The following is a 20,910-nucleotide window of genomic DNA, read 5'->3' on the forward strand; positions in this document are numbered from 1 at the left end:
AATGCTAACCGGCACATGGGGCACATGCTCAGTTCCATTTGGAACTGGACGAATACCAAGTGTTGTAAGATTCGCAATGAGCTGGTGTTGCCGGATTTTGCAGGTGGATCTCGGAGATTCTTAGAGACGGTTAGAGTCTTGAGGATGTACATGCATTTTTGTGCAAATGCAAGCAGCTGCATTGTGTGAACAGCATTTTACAGTACTGATAGATTTATTCCATTCCAGTTTATTGCGGTTGTAAAGTACACTAAAGATTACATAGTGTTGAACTACAGTTGTAAAACAACCTAACATAAGTGAGATCCACACAGGATACACACCTTATTATATAATAGATCATAATTAATATATCATTAATTTAAATTAATGTGTAATAATGTACAATATTTCCCCTTTTCTCTAATACAGCGTGTAATAGCATAACAGCTAAAAAAAGTTCCGAAGTTGAGAATCCTACACAATTCATTTTATATTTCAGCACACTAGAAGGCTTTAAAGCCTTCCTCTCTTTCTGGTTTATTGATTGACTTATGAGCACCTTTATAGTGTCAGACAACATAATTCACTTAACCACTGTCTTGCTTTGCATCACAAATTTTAAGCTCAATTGTAGTCATAAGGAGTATCTGTAGCAACTTACTGGGTGATTTTGGTCATGCAGTCTTTGTCCATAATTTCACACATTTACTTTTATGGGAATAAAATAAAAGAGATTGCAGTGTAATCACACTGAACTGATAGGAAGGGGGAAGAAAATATAAATCTGAGAAAGAGGAAGAGAATATCTTGCAGCTTAATATATTGTACCCAATTAACTGTTAGTATAAAAATAAAGGGGTGTTTGAGATATTTTACTTCTGCAGGAAAGACAAGCTATAAAAGCAATCAATCAAATTAGGTCGTACAGATCTGGCTAATGGTCAGAAGTAATAAATGTTTTACTTTAAACCATCCTGAGAATACACTTTGCATATTCTTCTGTATTAATGTTTTAAGACATAGTTATATTCTCTGCTTTTTTTGCAGATTTGATCATTTGGGGGTGGGGGGAGCTTTTTGATTGATCACAGATCTAAAATCTTCCCAGTAGATGGCAGTCTCTGATGATTATACTGTACAAATAAAGGTAAAGGTTCATTAATGTTGAATTTGGCTTTCAAAATAAAAATTTGCCTGCAAATAGGAAGGGTTGATTTGCATCCAATTTACTTTATGAAAATCAAGACAATCATCTGATGGCTTCATAGACCAACTTTCTAAGCTCTAAACCATACAGGTATCCATCAGATCAGTATTTGGCTATAAAATCAATAGGAACCATTTTGTACATAGAAAAGCATCAAAAATGGATAAATATAATCCCCTGTGCACCACTTTGATCTCAGAGGGCTAGGGAAATAAGGAGCAGTAATATGCATTTTTATTTATAATACTGTACATTTTAGCATTCTGTCCATTAAAGTATTTCCAACATAGGACTAATAAAGAGTACATCTTTACACATTTTTACCTTGGCCAAGTCCTAGTTTCTATAAGCAACAGCAATAGCAATGGCACTTAGACTTATATACCACTTCACATTGCATTACTGCCTAAGCGGTTTTACAGAGTCAGCCTATTGCCCCCAAACAATCTGGGTCCTCATTTTACTGACCTTGGAAGGATGGAAGGCTGAGTCAACCTTGAGCCTAGAGAGATTCGAACTGCCAAATTGCTGGCAGATGGCAGTTAGCAGAAGTAGCCTGCAGTATTGCATTCTAATCACTGTGCCACCATGGCTCTAGAGTCAGCAAAGTTTATATCTATGTGCCTTAGCTAGCATCCTTCTAATAGCGTCTTTCTAACTTTTATATCTTTCTTGTTGCCATTGGTTATTGGTGTTGTTACACTCATCTAGGCTGCAACTTTCTTCCTTGGCTATTCCTTTAACAAACTTCCCCAATTCTAACCTGAGACCTTCAATATTTCAAATATTGCAAAGTTCATCCTACAAGGTCTTCAGTGGACCCTGTAGTCAACAAAGGCCTACAAGTTTGTGACAGTTTTCAGGCCTCAGGGGACCTCCCCCTCCCTGGCCTGGCACCCTTGCACAATTGCTTAACAATCGCTTTGCTCAATGACCGAGATTCTGGCACCAGTTGTGATGATAAATTGAGGATACCTGTAATAAGAGTATCAGTGGGTCCTAAATTATGACTTATAGAACAAAATAAAATCATATTTAGAATTTATTGGACTTTGTTTGGTATATATAAAAAAGGATTTTCAGCAGCAACATTTTGCTGGAAATGTAATAAGGATAATGCTTCTTTCAAACACCTGTATTTACAATGTCCTATAGTTGCTAGATTTGTGGAAAAAGTGGTGGATTATATAAATTTGATTGAGTGACAAAAGATTAAAACAAGATAGTTTGGTCTAGTGGTTAAGGTGCCAGACTATACAGCAGGAGACTAAGTTCAAGTCCCACATTAGCCATGAACAGCAGCTAGGTGACTTTGGGCCAGTCATTTTCTCTCATCCCAACCCACCTGACAGGGTTGTTGTTGTAGGGAAAATAGGAGGAGGAAGATATGTAAAATCTGTTCATTGCCTTAAGTTGTTTGTAAAAGTAATAAAGGTAGGATACAAATGAAGAAATAACATTTTCAGTTTTCTCTTGAGCTATATGTGTGGTGCATTGGATTTGACAACTAGATAAAGTAAATGAATTCTGTGTGTCCTTACTGTGGCCAAAAGACTGATTTTGCAATATTGAATATAGATAAATAGATGATAGATGATAGATAGATAGATAGATAGATAGATAGATAGATAGATAGATAGATAGATAAAATCTGTTTTAAAAAATCTGTTTTAAAATCTGATAGATAGAGATTAGATCAGTGGTTGCCACCAAAATTTTGGTGGTGCGCAGAGAAATGTCACCCACAGAGCATCCCCCAAAGCAATTAATCCAGTGTGCAGAAACACAAGGCTGCGCCGCCCACATGGCTTGCAGGAACCCTCCCCGCCCACTCACTCCATACCTGGCAAACTTGCCTGCTAAGTTGCTATTTTTCCTTTTTTTTCCCCCTGACTATCAGTTGGTCTGCTGTGCCAGGAGATTTAGATTAGCTAGGAAGCAGGAAATAGTTGGATTTCTTGCTTTCTAGCTAGTCTTTAGATCTTCAGCTCTGCTTTTAAGCACAGCCGAACCTCCCTTAGGACTGAAGGTTCTATATTCAATGCAGACTCACAGCAAACAAATTTTATGTGACAGACTCAGGTAGTCGATGACAAATAGATAGATCACTGAATGATTCTGTGAGCAACTCAATTTGCCTGCCTGCTTTGCCTGCTTTTGGGTAAAAGTTGCTCTTTTTTTATAAAAATTCAATATTTACATACATGGTGTGTTATGAGTTAATTTTGTGAGTTTGCTTGCTAACAAATTTTATGTGACAGACTGAGCTAGCCGATGGCAGATAGATAGATCTCTGAATGAATCTGTGATTCTGTGAGTAACTCAATCTGCCTCCCTGCTTTGCCTGATTTTGGGTAAAAATTGCTCCTTTTTCAAAATAAAAAATTCAATATTTATATAAATATTTAGAATACTTATATACAAGCCATGCCCAGCCACACATGACCATCAAGCCACACCCACAAATTAGGCCATGCCCACAGAACCAGTTAGTGGTCCCTGGGATTTAAAATTTTGAGTTTGGTGGTCCCTGAGGTCCAAAAGGTTGGTGAGCCCTGATATCAATGATAGATAGATCGATAGAGATAATATAGATGAGATAGATATAGATACACGCATACATATATACAAAGACATACCCTGTATGCGTGTATATATGTATATATATATGTGCGTGTGTGTGTATATAACCAAACAGTTCAACAACAGAATAATCAGAGAAGCCATAGAGATAGAAAAATGCCCACACAGCATGAATAAACAAGATGATTTAGCTTCTTGGGATTCAGCTTTGTGCTTCTGAAGATGATGAATGAGACCCTAGATATCCAATTTTACACAGGAGAAAACCCAAATAACCAAAGATCCACATACAAATACCCGCGAAAACCTCAGAAAACTCACACACACACATACATACATACATACATACATATATACAAAGCTGAATACCATACATGTAAGTACCCGCGAAAACTTAAGAAAACATATATATGTGTGTTTGTGTGTATATGTATACAGACACACATATACATATATATGTATGTTTATATTTAGAAATACATAGACTTTATTTGAATTACATATGTATATTTAGAAAATAAGTTTATTGTTACAATACATTTTTCTTTTCCGTTGTATTTTTTTCACTTTAAAAGCATTCCCTTTTTTACTTTTTGACAATGTATGCATTTTTAAGATAACTACATTAATGTATTATTTCTTTTCTATTATTTCAAAAGAAGTAAAAAAGAAACTGAGACAGAAGTCAAATGACTTATTTATTTGCCTTTTTTGTATCTTATTCAAGAAATCCACAGGGTGGGAGTGTGACTATGTTTCATCAAAACTTGAAAGACAGAATACTGATGTCTCCATCCACTGAGAAGTACTGGGCAGAATTCAGGCCAAGACGATTGGGGAAGCTGATTTCCTGTCCATCGATCTTCACCTTTATCTCCCCACTTTGGTAGCTGAGGCACATCTGTTAAGAATAGGCCAGCGAGTTAATTCCTTGATGAGCCACAGGAAGTGAAACTCCAGATTCTTCCTCTACCCATCAATAATTTTGGCCTAAATAAAGGTAAGTTAGGTTTGGAGGCAGAGCAAACCCCACTCCATATATTTCAAATGTATATAGATTTTTGCCTATGGATGACCAAATACATAATCCATTAATTGCTCTAATTATGGGAATAAATATAAAAGTAGTCTGTCAACTCATAAAACATTCCTATGCCTATTTTAGTAGTTGCCATAAAAAGGGGGGGAAAGCGAAAGTACATTCCAACTCTTATCTTTAAAAGATTGTAACTAAAATACCCGAGTTTTTGCCCGTGAATATATTTAATTGGAGAATGTGGATGATGACACCCAGCCTGTTGTGGTGCTCAATGGGAGAATCTGGTTTAGGAGGCACCCAGAGGGGAGGGGGGAAATAGGGTCACAAGTGACTGTGAATTACGTATGCCAGAGTTGGCTTCATGCAGGGCAATGCCAGTATGTCGCCTCTAATGAATCTTTTGAAGTTTTTTGAAGTTTGGCTCGAGAATCATGATTTAATTAGAGTGGTTGCTGGAATCCCGACAGCCTTTGACTTACAACCATTCATGTAGTGTCCAAAGTTACAACAGCACTGGAAAAAGTAACTAACATAGGATCACTTTTCGCACTTACAACCAGTGGTGGACTGCTGCCAGTTTGCACAGGTTCTAGAGAACCAGTAGCTCCAGTGAGCGGTTGCTCCCCCACCTGTCCACCCTTTCCTGTCCTATAGAGCATTGCACACCAGAACAACTAGACACAAGAACAGTTTTTTCTCGAAAGCCATCACTCTGCTAAACAAATAATTCCCTCAACCCTTTTCAACTATTACAAAGTCTGCACTACTATTACTGTTAATCTTGTCATCACTCCTTATCACCCACTTGTGACTGTATGACTGTAACTTTGTCGCTTGTATCCTTACAATTTATATTGACTATTTCCTAGTATGATTGATTGCTTATTGTACCCTATGACTATCATTAAGTGTCGTACCTTATGATTCTTGACTCCTGAAGAATGTATCTTTTCTTTTGTGTATACTGAGAGTATTTACACCAAAACAAATTCCTTGTATGTCCAATGACACTTGGCCTATAAAGTATTTATCTATCTATATGTCCTTGCTTTTTAGCTCACCTGATTCGCACGGCAATCTGTTCAGCAATCTTTGCCTCAGCTGTTTTACTCACTAGTGCTGACATAGAAGGTAAGTTTTTAAGCTTAAAATTGGTGGCTTTTCAACTCTGTGTACGTGCACAAAGCCCACATTAGGTGAAGCGCACACTCATAGAACTAGTTATTAAAGTGGTTGCACCCCACCATTGCTTACGATTATTGCAGCATCCCCATGGTCACGTGATTGAAATTTGGACGCTTGGCAACTGGCTCATATTGATGACGGTTGCAGTGTCCCGGGGTCATGCGATCAACTTTTGTAAGCTTCTGACAAATGAAGTTAACAGGGACACCAGATTCATTTTACAACTGTGTTACTAACGGAACACCTGCAGCAGTTCTTTTAACAATTGTGACAACGTTGTAAAATGGGGCATTATGAAGAGCCGTGGTATCTCAGTGGTTAGAATGCAGCATTGCAGGCTAACTCTGCCCATTGCCAGCAGTGCGATCCTGACCGGCTCAAGGTTGACTCAGCCTTCCATCCTTCTGAGGTTGGTAAAAGGAGGACCCAGATTGTTGGGGGCAATGTCATGACAGCTTAGAGAGGACTGTGAAGCAGTATATAAGTCTAATTGCTATTGCCATTCAACTTTATTTTAACCTAAGCTGTGGATCCAACCTCAGAGTCCCCTAGGAAGAAAAGGGGGACTGAGAAAGTGAGTGAGTAGCAGCAACTAATATTTTTTCCAACATGGTTCCCCCCAGTGGCATTTCACGTGGGGCAGGCCAGGAAGATCCGGTGAAGGTTCAGTGAAAGGATAACTTTGAGACTTTCAAAAAGAGATTGGACTGCCATTTGACAGAAATGGTGTAGGGTCTCCTGCTTGGGCGGGGTGGTAGTGGACTAGATGACCTATAAGGTCCCTTCCAACTCTGATTATCTGTATCTGTAACTGTTGAGCATCCAACCACATTTTTTTTAAAGAGACCCCACATCTTATGAACTGACACTTCAGTGCCTTAACGTTCTTCCTGACCTTGATTTCAGCTCCTTCCTGGAACGGGAATATCGACGGCCGTACTTCTGCACCCCACTGGCCATTTGATCTGGAATTGCACACAATCTGTTTGACATCTCCAAGGGCTTCAAAGCGAGCATTGAAGTGAATGGCCAGATTTGAATCATCCTGACCTAAGTTGAGGGCAAAACTAACAAAGGGGAAGGAGACACATTAAACACAACTTTCTTAAGCCAATTTTTTAAAAAAACGCAGTCCCATTTTCAGTGGTCTGGCAGCTGGTGCTCAGTCTGGACTTTGGCCATTACAAGGTTTGATTTGTTCGATCCAGTGGTGGGATTCAAATTTTTTAAAATACCGGTTCTGTGGGCGTGGCTTGGTGGGCATGGCAGGGGAAGGATCCTGTAAAAATCTCTATTTCCACCCCACTCCAGGCGGAAGGTTACTGCAAAATCCCCATTCCCTCCCCACCCCACTAACTTGCTTTCCAGCTCCGTTCTCCTGTGCAGGGCAACAAAAGAAGACCCAGCCGATCAGCTGGGACTCAGGAGACAGAGAATAGATGGGGGTGGGGCCAGTCAGAGGTGGTATTTGCCAGTTCTCCGAACTACTCAAAATTTCCTCTACCGGTTCTTCAGAACTGGTAAGAACGGGCTGAATACCACCTCTGGTTCTTTCCCTATTTTTTGCCTTTCCCATTCATGTAGAGAAGGCAAGCTTGGGGTTGATATCTTCTTTTCCTTCTAGGAAATGTTCTCTTCTTACTGGCTTCCTTGTGTTTTCCTGATGGGGTCCCTGCATGTTTTTCTTCCTGCATTCTCTCACTTGACCCCAATATAATCCCCTTAACTTTTTTTTTCATTTGCTTTTGAAGCATCATAATTTCATTGCAGCAAACTCTAGTATGCCTCAAGCGCACAGGATTCATCAGGATTTTGACTAACAAACCTTTGAAGCATCAAAACTGCATTGCATCAACTTCTTAATTGCAAAATGAGCGGGAAATATTGGGACCGAATTTCTGGCCTTAAACTTGAAAAAATGCCCACTGTGGATGCTGAATAGAGCTTTTAGACAGGGTCGAGAATCATTGGTAGGGAAAGTTAGTTGATTTAATGGGCATTATTAAATGCACTTTTTTTTTTCAAAGTAGTAGAGAACAGAGCAACCCAGCACAAAATGGCTACTGAGGGCAGTGACCAACTACTGGAGGGAAGGGAAGTTGGAAGCCCTGGAGCTGTGGTGGAATGTAGTCCAGATTCCCAGGAGGAAGGAAGTGTATTCCAGAAGAGCAAAGGGCAGCAAAGTTTAGCATGTGGGAGAAAAAAAGTCAAGAAAGCTCCTCCATAGGAGTTCTCAGATTATATGTTTAGTGTGTCTGTTGTTTTTTAGAACCTGATGGCAGCCAATTGAAGCTGCAACTGAAACTCAGCCAGAAGGAAGTCCTACACACCAGTGGTGGGATTCATTAATTTTTTTACAAGCGGTTCTGTGGGCGTGGCTTGGTGGGCATGACAGGGAAAGGATACAGTAAAATCTCCAGTCAGAGCTGGGATTTGCCGGTTCTCTGAACTACTCAAAATGTCCACTACCGGTTCTCAAGAACTGGTCTGAACCTGCTGAATACCACTTCTGCTACACTCTATCCATCCTGAAGGTCTTAAAATGGTTCGAGTTGGAAAGCAGCCATTTTGAATCAGAGCTAGAAAATTAAACTGGGGCAGGGGAAGTGGGAAGTAACTTTGCAGTGATCTGAAGAAGGGCATCTTTTTCTGCATTTAGGAGATAGGGAGCGTATTACTGATGGGCATAGCAGGATGTCTGGATCTGCCATTAAACGGGGCATAGAAATAGGAATGAATGTATTGTAATGTCTGAAGATCATGAATTGGCTATGTCTGGGTTGAAGAAGAAGAAGAATTGATTTGAATATGAGAGAAGCTTACTATGGTAAAGACAGAAGGGTGGACAGGGAAGCCCAGCTTTAGTCATCGATATTGCTTCCCTATTATTTTGCTGATAGCAAGTCTTCATAACTAGTTACGCTGAAAGTGAGGTTTGCTCTGAGGGAATCTTCCAAGGGCAATTCTGCCCAGGAGTGTAGGCTGCTTGTCCTATGTTAACAGGGGTCCCCAACCCTGTTAACATGGGGCTGTAGACTGATATCAGTCTGCAGGCTGTTAGGAACCAGGCCGCATGATTGAATTCCCATCTGCACACACACATGGGATGCAAGCAATGTGCAAAACCACCCCCTACCCCCATGATGGCGAACCTATGACATGCGTGCCACAGGTGGCCCGCAGAGCCATTTGTGCGAGCACGCAAGCCCCAGCCAAACTTACCTGCACTGCACATGTTGATTTTTGGCCTCCCAGAGGCTCTGCAGGCTTGGGAGGCCAAAAAACGGACCTTCCAGAAACACTGGAATTGTCCATTTTCAGCCTCTGGAGGGCCTCTGGAATCTGGGGGAGGCCATTTCCTCCCTCCCAGAGGCTCAAGGGTAGCTTCTGCAGCCTCGGGAGGCCAAAAAACAGACCTTCCAGAAGTGCCAAAATGAGCCTGTTTTCAGCCTCCCGAGGCTCCAGAGGCTTTCCTTGAGCCTCTGGGAGGGTGAAAACAGCCTCAAATGGGCTGAAAATAAGCTGGGAGGCGCACACATGCACAGTGCAGGTAAGGTGTTGCACACACATGTGCAGTGCGGGGGTGTTGTATGCACATGCGCAGGGGACAGGGCATTGCATTGTGGGTGTCGGCATGCATGTGCTTTTGGCACTCCACAACAAAAAGGTTCGCCATCACTGCCCTACCCTCTGATCCACAGAAAAACTCCTCTCCATGTAACCAGTCTCTGGCACCCAAAAAATTGTTGCCGCTGTATGTTAAAAAATATGGATTTCAATTCCTCCAGAATTCCCCAGTCGGCTGAATTCCAGGATATGATTTTCAAATACTGAGTGTTGACATCCATTTCTTTTAAAATTATTCAAGTTGAAAAACACTGTACTACTAGCTGTTTCTTAACCCAACTTCAGAAATTTCAGTGTGGATTTCAATGGATAGGGCCAACATTAATTTAGGGGGTAACTTTGTGCTGAAGATCTACCCGTATTTTTGGTATTTGCAGTTTATTCACCAAATTAGAACACTGTGTGTGAACCCAATCACTTTGATCAGCTCATCCCAACCACATTCCCCACCCCCATATACCATGCTTGCTGGGATTTGGACAATAGAAATGACTTTGGGCAAATCTGGGAATATTTAAAAAGGCTGTGTAGTTGAAAAAAGGTTGAGGTGGCTCATTATCCATCTCCACGCCAGCAAGCCATGTTGCCTGTCAAGGTGCTGGAATCCAGCTTTGGTCATTTCAAAGTCATTTTATGTTGGTAATTTAAGATATTTTGTTTGCAAACCGAATTTCTGAAGCTCACTGCCAATGAAAACACTGCATTAATATTTATGTGAGCAACAGAAGTGCAAAAGGAAGACTTTTAAATCTGCCCAAAGCCAGAAAAGGACTAATGTCATTTCAGTCCTGCCTAAAGCCAATTATTCATACAGACCTCTTGGCTCCATTATGTATTTTCCCCTTCAGTTTGATGCAGTCGCCGTGCTTCACTGACAAATCGAAGACTCTCATGGTCTGAAAAAGAAACAAGGAAGTGTGTCTTTGTTGTGATATCCGTGGCTTTCAGGACAACAACACTTCTGTCATCTCCATTTCCTCACACACTCAATGGGATAAGAAACATTCTTCGCTATGAATGCTCTATCAAGAAATCCTCTGCATGCCTTCAGGTGTGTTGGAACTTCTCCACCCAGAATTTGTTGCAAAAGGTGTCAAGGAATTTGAGTATTGGTAGATTTGGTAAAACCTACAATGATTTCAAAATCGTGTCATATGTATCATGGTGCAATACCCCTTGCCTCATCCCCAGATCCTTAGGATCTGAAGGATGCTAATGAAAGTGAAAGTCCCATATAAACTTTCAAACCAATTTCAATTTCTTCACTACGTCACTGAAATATCTGAATCAGTGGTGGTATTCTACCGGTTTAGCCTGGTTCTGCCAAGCTGGTATCACCAATGAGCAGCGGAGACCAAAACTGGTTCTCTGCCCCTCTGTTGTTGGGCCCACCTGCCCGCCTTGGCTCCCATACTCACCTTTATCCTCTGTTTTTGAAACACAGCTACTTTGTGTGGCACAGCAGAGTGCTGCGCGGCAGCTGCTGAAGCGACTGGGAGAGTGCAGGCTTGCAGGAGCTGAGTTGGAATGCCTCTGCCCCTGTGCAAAGTGTGCGTTTGGTGTGCGCACACATGCAAAGTGTGCATGCACGCAAAGCGCGTCCACCAAGCCACGCCCACTGAACCAGTGGTAAAACTTTTTGAATCTCACCACTGATCTGAATCCCACCTATTCAACAATTCATAACTTAGTATAATGTGTGAAGCCAGATTACATCCGTAATCTGTACATCTATATAATGTACTGTACTGTATAGAGGGATAGGATTCTCCCAGTTTGGACTAGTTCATGCAAACCCCTAGCTACGATGAGTAGCTGGTTCCAAACCGGTTCAATCTGACCATCATGTGTGCCCACCCACCCGTCTGCCCCTGCACTGTACTCACTTAAATCTGCTCAACTGATTCGCGCGGCTGTGTTACTTCCCTGAAGTAACATTGAAGGTAAGTAATTTTGAAAGCTGTGCACACGCGTGATTAGCAAATCAGCTGTTACACTGGGAGAAAGAGAATCCCACTCCTGACTGTATACTAATACTCAGGGGTGGGATCTGACAGGGTTAACTACCGGTTCAGTGATTTACGAGGTTCGGTGATTTACGATGTGCTTCCCTGCACATTGCACTCACGCGCCTGTAAATCATCATCAGCCTGGTGCCTGGACAGCTGAGCAGTACTGCGTGCAGAGAAGCAGCCTTTGAAAAAGTACTTTTTTCCTGCTTTTTTAACTGCAGCTGTGCCTCGCACGGCAGCTGAAGTTGAAAAAGCAGGAAATAAAGGTCAGGTAAAAGCCTGGGTGGGTGGGCAAAAACATCAGCAGACATAGAACCGGTTCTATGTCTGCTGCTCTTCAAAGCTACCAGTTCTACAGAGGTGGACAGAACTGGTAGAAACCCACCCCTGTTAATTCTGTACTCAAGCCTTTGCTAATGTGAAGTATGTACTATTCAAGTAATCCTTGACTTAAAACAGTTTGTTTGGTGACTGAATTTACAATGGCACTGAAAAAGTGACTTATGACTTTTTCACACAACCACTATAGCATCCCCATGGTCATGAGATCAAAATTTGACCACTTGGCAACTGACTCATATTTATGACAGTTGCAGTAATCGGGGGCGTGTCACATGATCCCTTTTTTTTCTTTTTGAAAATTTTATTTGGGTTTTCACAAAAACAAAATACAAATAAAACATCTTTTTGGGAAATAGCATGGTCCCAGGTTATCACTTCATGCAGACACAAACTCAACTTCATGCTCATTTTTATGTTCTATTCCATATCTTATTACTGTTTTATATTTTCTACATAATTTTTCCCCTCTTAATTTTCTCAACTTTATTTTAATTATCTCAATTCAAATCATTATATTTATACTTTTGTCTGCAATTTGATATTATCTTTTCTCATTAAACAAATTTTCCCCTATAGTTACTATTTGGAGTATGACACCTTTATGTCTTTTAATTTTATCCATTCAAACTCTTATTTAAGCTTCAATGTATACTTTTAAGATTATAGTATTCAATATAATACATAACTTCCAATCAAAGCGTTTGATGAAGTCTCGGCTTTGCTCGGGTATTTTCCCGTCATAGTGGTTGTGCTTTTAAAGTTGTAGTGACGTTTCAGCAGAATCTCATCTGCCATCATCAGGCTTGGCAGATGAGATTCTGCTGAAACTCGTCTCAACTTTAAAAGCACAACCACTATGGCGTGAAAATACTCTTTCAAAGTTTCTAATGCCATACATAAGTACCATGAAAACTTAAGAATATATATATATATATATATGTTTTCTGAGGTTCGCGGGTATTTGTATGTGGATCTTTGGTTGTTCGGGTTTTCTCCCGCGTAAGATTGAAGTATCTAGGCAACGTTTCGATGAAGTCTCATTCATCATCTTCAGGCTTTTGTCTCCGGCTCTGTGCTTCTCAGAGTAATGTGAGATTGCAGCTGCTTCCTCCTTTTAACTGCCAGTGGGGTGGGACTTGATTGGGTGGGGGCTTGGCTGTGTTCTCATTGGTAGGGGGTTTGGCTGTGTTCTGATTGGTTGGGGGTTAGCCGTGTTCTGATTGGTTGGAGCGTGTTCTGTTCAGGTGGGGGCTTGGTTGTGCTCAGGTTAGTTTTAGTTGCTGGGGATTTGAGCTGGTGAGTTGTGATCTTGCTGTTTGGCTTCTAGTACGTGGTCCTTCTGCATCTTCATAGTGGGTGTCGGTTTGCTTCATGTATGGCTCAGAGGGGTTTGAAGTGGGTAGTGATGCAGCTGCAGTGCAGCTTCTGGTCCATGGTCGTGTCTCATTTTCTGAATGGGTGGGAGTCTGTTTTCTATATGGAAGTGTGGTGGTGGTATCTTGTGTGTCTCTCATGGGTGTGGGTCTGGTGTCCTTCTTCATGTTAGGTACTCGTCTGTTCATGAGGGCAGGTTTCCAAATGTCTGGAAGGCGGGAGGTGTCATCTCGTTTGTTCATGCTGTGTGGGCGTTTTTCTATCTCTATGGCTTCTCTGATTATTCTGCTGTTGAAGTGTTCGGTTTTGGCGATGGTTCTGGTATTTTTAAAATCAATTTCATGTCCTGTGGCTTTGAGGTGTTGGACCAGGGAAGAGGTCGTTTCTTCTTTTTGATTGAGTTCTTATGTTCTTCAATGCGTGCACTTATTCTTCTGTTAGTTTGTCCAATGTATGTGGTGGGGCAGGCAGTGCAGGGGATTTCATACTCCTTGGTTTTCTAATTCGATTTTGTCTTTGGGGTTTCTTAGTATGGTGGATATTTTTCTGTTTGTGCAGAATGCTGTTTTGATGTTGTGTTTTTGGAGGATCTTGCTAATTTTGTCTGTAGTGCCTTTTATATATGGGAGGAGGGCTTTGCCGTTTTCTTGTTCTCTGTCTTGGATTTTGGTTGGGGTTTCTTTTTGGATTAGGTGGGTAATCTTCTTTCTTTGGAATCCATTGGCTGTAAGTACGTTGGTGAGAGTGTGTAGTTCGGTTTTTTGGTGTTGTTCATCGGCTAAGCATTTTGTTCTGGAGATGAGTGTCTTGGCTACGGAATTGATCTGTGCTGGGTGGTGGTGTGAGAGTGCATGTAGATAGCGGTTAGTATGTGTTTTCTTCTGGTAGATGGTGTGTCCTAGGGAGCCATTGGATCTTTTGTATACCAAGACATCTAGGAAGGGAAGTTGATTGTTGGCTTCTGTTTCCATGGTGAATTGTATTTTGGGGTGTAGGCTGTTGAGGTATGTGAGGAAGTTGTTCAGTTTTTCTTTCCCGTGTGGCCAGATTATGAAGGTGTCATCTACGTATCTGAGCCAGAGTTTGGGTTTGTGGTCGTATTTTCTAGAGCTTGTGTTTCAAAGTGTTCCATGTAGAGGTTTGCGATGACAGGTGAGAGGGTGATCCCATGGGTGCTCCTTCTATTTGTTTGTATTTTTGTCCATTGTAGGTGAAGTATGTATTGGATAGGCAGTGGTTGGTTAGATCTAGGATGTGCTTGGGGGGTTGTATTTGTTTTGGATGGCTGTCAAGGCTTCTTTTATTGGCACTTGGGTGAAGAGGATATGACATCGAAGCTTACTAGTAGGTCGCTAGGTTGTAAGTTTTGTTTCTTTATGATCTCGATGAACTGGAATGAGTTTCTTACGTGTGAGTTGATGGATTCTGCATAGGGTTGTAGTTGTTTGGCGAGGAATTTGGCCAGGTTTTGTAGAGGTGAGCCTATGGAGCTGACTATTGGTCTGAGTGGGGTTCCTTCTTTGTGTATTTTGGGGAGACCATAAAGCTTGGGGCATCTGGATGATTTTTCTCTGGGTATGATTCCTTGCTGGATTTCTTCACTGATGGGGGAGGCTTTTATTTTGGATTTGGTAGTTTTTCTAGGTAGGTGGTGGGGTCTGTCTTTAGGGGTTTGTATGTGGGGTCTTGGAGTAGGTTGGTTAGCTTGGTTTGGTAGTCAGATGTGTTCATAACCACTGTCGTGTTGCCCTTGTCTGCTGGTAGGATTATTATGCTGGTGTCTTCTTTCAGGTTAAGTAGTGCAGTTTGTTCTTCTTTGGATAAGTTGCTTTTGGGTGGTTTGCTAGTGCAGAGGATGTTGGTGATTTCGAGTCTGATTTTGTTAGCATCATCAGGGTTGGTTTTGGTCAGGCTGGTTTCAACTCCGCATATGATGGTTTCTGTGGGGATGTGTTTGGGAGCGACAGCAAAGTTGAATCCTTTTGAAAGGACCTTGGTTTCAGCTTCAGTGAGGATCTTGTCTGAGATGTTGTGCAATGTTTGTTTCATGTGTGGCTGTGGGGAGGGGGAGTTGGTTTCTGGCATTGTTGTAGTTTCCTGAGTTTGTTGGTGTGTGTGTCTGTCTTTAGGGTGGTCTGTGTTTCGGCTCTCCAGACAGCGAGTTGTTTGGATTTGTCCCAAAGTAGAGGGTGAATCTTGTTGCTGAGTCTGAGGTGGAGTGTGAGGAGATCTTTGTTGATTTGGTCTAGGAGAAACCTTTTTGTGTGAAGTTCATTTCTAATTAGGGCCAGTTCTGCTCAAATCCCCCAGCAACTAAAACTAACCTGAGCACAACCAAGCCCCCACCTGAACAGAACACGCCTCCAACCAATCAGAACACGGCTAACCCCCAACCAATCAGAACACAGCCAAACCCCTACCAATGAGAACACAGCCAAGCCCCCACCCAATCAAGTCCCACCCCACTGGCAGTTAAAAGGAGGAAGCAGCTGCAATCTCACATTACTCTGAGAAGCACAGAGCCGGAGACAAAAGCCTGAAGATGATGAATGAGACTTCATCGAAAGCGTTGCCTAGATACTTCGAATCTTACGCGGAGAAAACCGAACAACCAAAGATCCATATATATATATATATATATATATATTGTGTGTGTGTGTGTGTGTGTGTGTGTGTGTGTAAATAAATCACACATTCCATTCCAATTCAATTCTATCATTAATATTCATTAAAATCTTAACATCTTTAACATTTCTTTTCAATTAAATATCATACTTCCATGGGAACACTTATAAACTTTCCATTATTAATTCTTTTTTCCCCATATTTCTCACTTATATTTTTATAAATCATTAATAATAATTAAAATGTTCCCATTCTTTCCTAATTTAATTATCTCATTCACTTTAATTCATTTATTTATTAATAAACATTCCACTACATTACAGTGAATATTTTATCCATAATTTTAGTCATATTTTCTAAAATTATTTCTATTTGTAATATAACAATGCTATCTTACATATTTTGCAGAATCCCTTTTACAATTAAATTTTGACCCGTGATCACTTTTTGTGACCTTCTGACAAGCAAAGTCAATGGGGTAGCCAGATTCACTTTACAACCATGTTACTAACGTAACAACTGCAGTGATTTTGTTAACCACTTTGGCAAGAAAAATTGTAAAATGGGGCACAACTCAACTGTCTTGCTTAGCAATGGAAATGTTGGGTTCCGTTGTGGTAATTAATCGAGGACTACCTTAGATAACAGATAATCAGAGTTGGAAGGGACCTTGTAGGTCATCTAGTCCAACCCCCCACCCTACACCCTTTCTGACAAATGGCAGTCCAGTCCCTTCTTGAAAGTCTCAAGTGATGATGCTCCCACAACTTCTGAGGGCAAAGCTGTTCCATTGGTTGATTGTTCTCACTGTCAGAAAGTTTCCCCTTATTTCCAGGTTAAATCTCCTTGTTCAGTTTCCATCCATTATTCTTTGTCTGGCCTTCGGGTGCTTTAGAAAATAGCTTGACCCCTTCCTCTCTTTTTTATAGAGTGGTGACCAAAACTGGATGCAGTACCCTAGGTGTGGTCTTACTAAGGCCTTACAGAGTGGTATTAGTACCTAACTTGATCTTGATTGTATCCTTCTGTTAATGCAATTTAGGATTGCATTGGCTTTTTTGGCTTCTGCTGCACACTGCTGGCTCATATTTAGCTGGCTGTCCACTAAGACTCCAAGACCTCTCTTACAGTTACTGCTATTGAGCCTGGTTTCATCCATTCTATATGTGTACTTTTGGTTTTTCTTGCTTAAGTGTAGGACTTTACTTTTCTCTACACTGAATTTCATTTTGTTAGATACGGCCCAGTGTTCTAGTCTGTCAAGATTCATGTGGATCTTGAGCCTATCTTCTTCTTACCTGTAATGCTAAGTATATTTTGTTACCCATGATTTTCTGAAAACCTTATAATTAACTGAATTCATGCATCAAGCAGTAAGCCCAACCGAGGAAATCTAATCTTTGTGAATGGGTGAATTGGGTTAATTTGAAATTTGAGGAGTGAAATTTGCTTGGCTGGGTAAGATTTCAACTTCTATTTGGACTTTGCAATTAAGCTTATCTCCAAATGGTCTTTGTAATAAACCTTATCTCCAAATGGTCTTTGTAATAAACCTTATCTCCAAATGGTTAATAAGTAAAGAGCCAGCAATTTATCTGGCATCCTTTGATCAGCAGCACACAATAGACTTTATTCAAGGTCAAGTTTGTTAATCTATGCCAATACAGCCTTACGCAGCCACTAGACAAAAGGACTACTAAGTCTGAAAATTCTAGAATCTTTATGTCACGCAAAGTATGTTTGAGCAAGATTGCTAGATGATCATTAACTCTTTGATGTCATCTATTGCTCATCAAGAATTTTACAGCCCAGTTGTGGGAATCACAGTTAGAGCCACATTTTTTAGAAGTCTTAAATATCTATCTTCAGATAAAGTTGCTCTTCACATGAACAATCTTCATTCCAACTAGGAGACATATGTCAGGCATGAGTTAATGACCTAGAAAATCATAACTGATCTGAAGGAATGCATACTACATGCAAAAGTACATTTGGGCTGGGTTAGTTCAGATCTTTTGGGCTGACGGAAATGAGGCCATTAGCACTGCAATCACCCTAAATATCATAATATCCGGCTGGCTGGTTGAGTCACCTACCGACTCAACTATTCCAACAATGAATGAATGCCCTTTCATAACAGATGCCTCTGCCAACTGCAAGAAAGTCTGGCTTTGCAGATCAATAATGGTGATCCTTGTTTTTGGTAAAACATCAGCTTTCGTACTGAACAGATACTCAAAAAACCCTTACCTGAACAGACTTGTCTAGGAATTTCAGGAAAAATCAAAACCATCACTCACATATTGTAATTTTTACAGAGGTCTATGGAACTCATTCATTTCATCCATCTTGCAACAACACTGAGAGAGAACTTTTGCATACAAAGTTCTTAATTTCTGATCTCAAGGACAGTATCACCAATATTGGGTTAATTTTTCATGGAAGCAGTTCAAGCATCCATGATTACCATATTCTTATTGGTCTTTATATAGTTTCATATCTTATTCTAGATGGATTATTGATCACAATAAACATCGTAGGTAATACGGAGCTAGAAGGAAGCTTCAGTTCTTGTTCATAATGACCGACCAATTTACAGGCTTTAGTCATAACATAGTACAATGGATTCATATACAGGGTGGACCAAAAGCCAGGTGTCATAGACAGAGTATTATATGCATGTATTAAATATCACAATCGATTACCATTTTCTTCTAAATGCTTCCTAACTAGTGTTAGGATGATAAATGGCTTTTGAAAATTCCTAAGTATGGTAACATGAAAAAAATACCAATAAAACATATTGTGATGGCCTATAGAAGCTGACTTTTGGCTAACCATGTATTTTCTCCAAAAGCAAACTGATCACATTATGGCATAGCAGAATCAGCAAATCAGGCTATTATGGTTTGTAAATCATGATTTTTGCCTTAGCATGGTGTACAAAGTACAAACTAGTTAAAAGAATCTGGTTTATCACATTATGCTTGAAAAGTATCCTTGAAAATATACAAATGACTAAAAGTATCAATTATTTGTGTTTTTTCAGTAGGATTTTTTAGCTATTTAAATAAGGAGGTTTTACTATCACATCGTTCCAAAATAAAACATTATAGTTTTAAAAATGAATTCTTAGAATGAACTGCAAAAAGCTACCATTTTCTCTGCCCCAGAAATCTGAAGAATCATTAAGCTTTGTCTCAAGAACATATGATTGCTGGGTCTCCTGGCATAATATCAAATGCATGCAATCTATCATATCAATAATATATAAATATATTAAGGGAAGGGAAGCTTGCTAAGTACTCAACAGTCTGCTATACCCAACAACCTATCTGCCTGGTTAAAGACAACTTACGGATTCCTTGATGATTCAATTCTAGGAAGAGTGCAAGAATGGCCAAGGTGTGTCCCTGTCTAAATTTTAAATATTGGCTTGAAGGGGCATTGCCATTTCCCCAGCCAATGAGGTGTAAGTCCAAACACAATCAGGAGAAAATGGGCTGATCCTTGAAAAACTGAACTTGTTTTACTGCTCAGCTTGATGGTTTATGTCATTTGCAGACAAGGTGTGGGAGAAGGAGAGTTAGCCTAAAATCAATAAGTACCCATAAATGGACTAAGTCCAACTGCTCTTGAATTTCGTTAGTCCTTATCTTATGCCAAGATAATGCTCACTGTTAGTTGAATAGATTATTGTGCATAGACAAGATTACTGATAAATCAGTTGAATCGGAACTTCATATATGGTCCTGGTCTTTTATGTCTGACATAAGGGCAGATGCAAGTCCAGTGTAGAACAAGGAAGGGAAGCCATTAAAAAAGAAGATAAGATATCACCTACATATTTTTCAGTGATATTTTTGAGCGGGAACTATTACTCACTGGATATTCTTATAACTATCTTTCTACAATACACACACTAATCCTTTATTTAAATCAGTGTTAATTCTGAGTTTGCACTGAAACCTAAACTGGACACTGCACAATTTTCTAGATTAAAATGAGGTTGACTTATGGTTAGTACTTTAGGGCAACTTAGTCAGTGGCAAGTCCTATTTCATTCCATGGCATTTATTCCCAAGAACCTTAATGTGGAGCTCTGTTCCAAAAGCTTTTTCAACCAGGTGGACTTCCAGTCTATACTGGGACAACTGTTTCCCAATTTCCCAGCCAGCAAGGCAAGTGATCATGTACACTCTTGGAGTTTGGGCCTCAACATATCTGGAGGGCTGCTTTATTGAGGGAAGATTCTAAGTTAATGTAAATTAATGAAGTTAATGTTATTTACTTTTGAAAGACAAGTGAAGGATTGTAGTGTTATAATATTGGCATCCTTCAGTCTCAAAAGACTATGGTATCGTGCTCTGAAAAGAGGTCCTAAAACAGCATCAAGTGTGGCTAAAAAGGCAAATTCGAGAGTGTCAATCCCTTCCACACTGAAGACAGATAGTCTGCCTCCTGTCCAGCCCCCAGATCTCACTGGTTCTGGGACTGCCTCTTTGCCTCAGCCTGCTGAACCAGTGTCTCTTCGAATTAGAGAAGGCCATGCTGCATCTTTAGCCTCCAAGCTGAATGATCAGAGGTCAAGATTTCCCAGCTGTTAATGTCCATTCCCAAGGCCTTTAGATCTTAGTGTTATCTAAACATTAGATTGTAGTGTTATAGCACATTCATATGTTATACCGAACCATGTTTTTGTTAACACACAGTTTTCTGGCTAAGTCAGAATTGTCTGGCTAAGTCAGAATTGTCTAATACAGCCTTAAATTGTAAATCCCAATTGATGCAAATACTACTAGGGTTCAGCCACACCATTAAACCAATATGTTGGTTTATTAGATTGTAGGATTCAGAGCAAAGTCTGTGGTTGTTCCCATGGCTCAAGACTGGGTGTTTTGTGGACTGCCTTTTCCAAAATGTTTCTGTCTATT

General features: G+C 40.4%; 1 protein-coding gene and 1 long non-coding RNA gene across 2 annotated transcripts; one reads left to right on the forward strand and one right to left on the reverse strand.

Annotated features, from left to right (window-relative positions):
* The first annotated feature begins 15 nt into the window (after positions 1-15).
* Positions 16-8,725, forward strand: LOC148126759 (uncharacterized). The gene is made up of 5 exons (XR_015741558.1): positions 16-129; positions 1,030-1,129; positions 4,500-4,772; positions 5,868-5,942; positions 6,903-8,725. It is a non-coding gene; the product is annotated as an uncharacterized LOC148126759 (long non-coding RNA).
* On the reverse strand, positions 4,458-19,480 carry LOC113451363 (16 kDa beta-galactoside-binding lectin-like). Its single transcript, XM_026722745.2, has 4 exons — positions 19,335-19,480; positions 10,440-10,519; positions 6,892-7,063; positions 4,458-4,673 (listed from the first exon to the last, which is right to left on the reverse strand). The coding sequence occupies exons 2-4, from the start codon at positions 10,514-10,516 to the stop codon at positions 4,533-4,535; spliced, it is 390 nt and encodes a 129-aa protein (XP_026578530.1). The 5' UTR covers positions 10,517-10,519; positions 19,335-19,480; the 3' UTR covers positions 4,458-4,532.
* Between the last annotated feature and the right edge of the window lie 1,430 nt (positions 19,481-20,910).

This window comes from Pseudonaja textilis, chromosome 2 (assembly GCF_049901715.1).
Source record: "Pseudonaja textilis isolate UNSWEBS1 chromosome 2, rPseTex1.2, whole genome shotgun sequence".
Classification (NCBI taxonomy): Eukaryota; Metazoa; Chordata; class Lepidosauria; order Squamata; family Elapidae; genus Pseudonaja; species Pseudonaja textilis.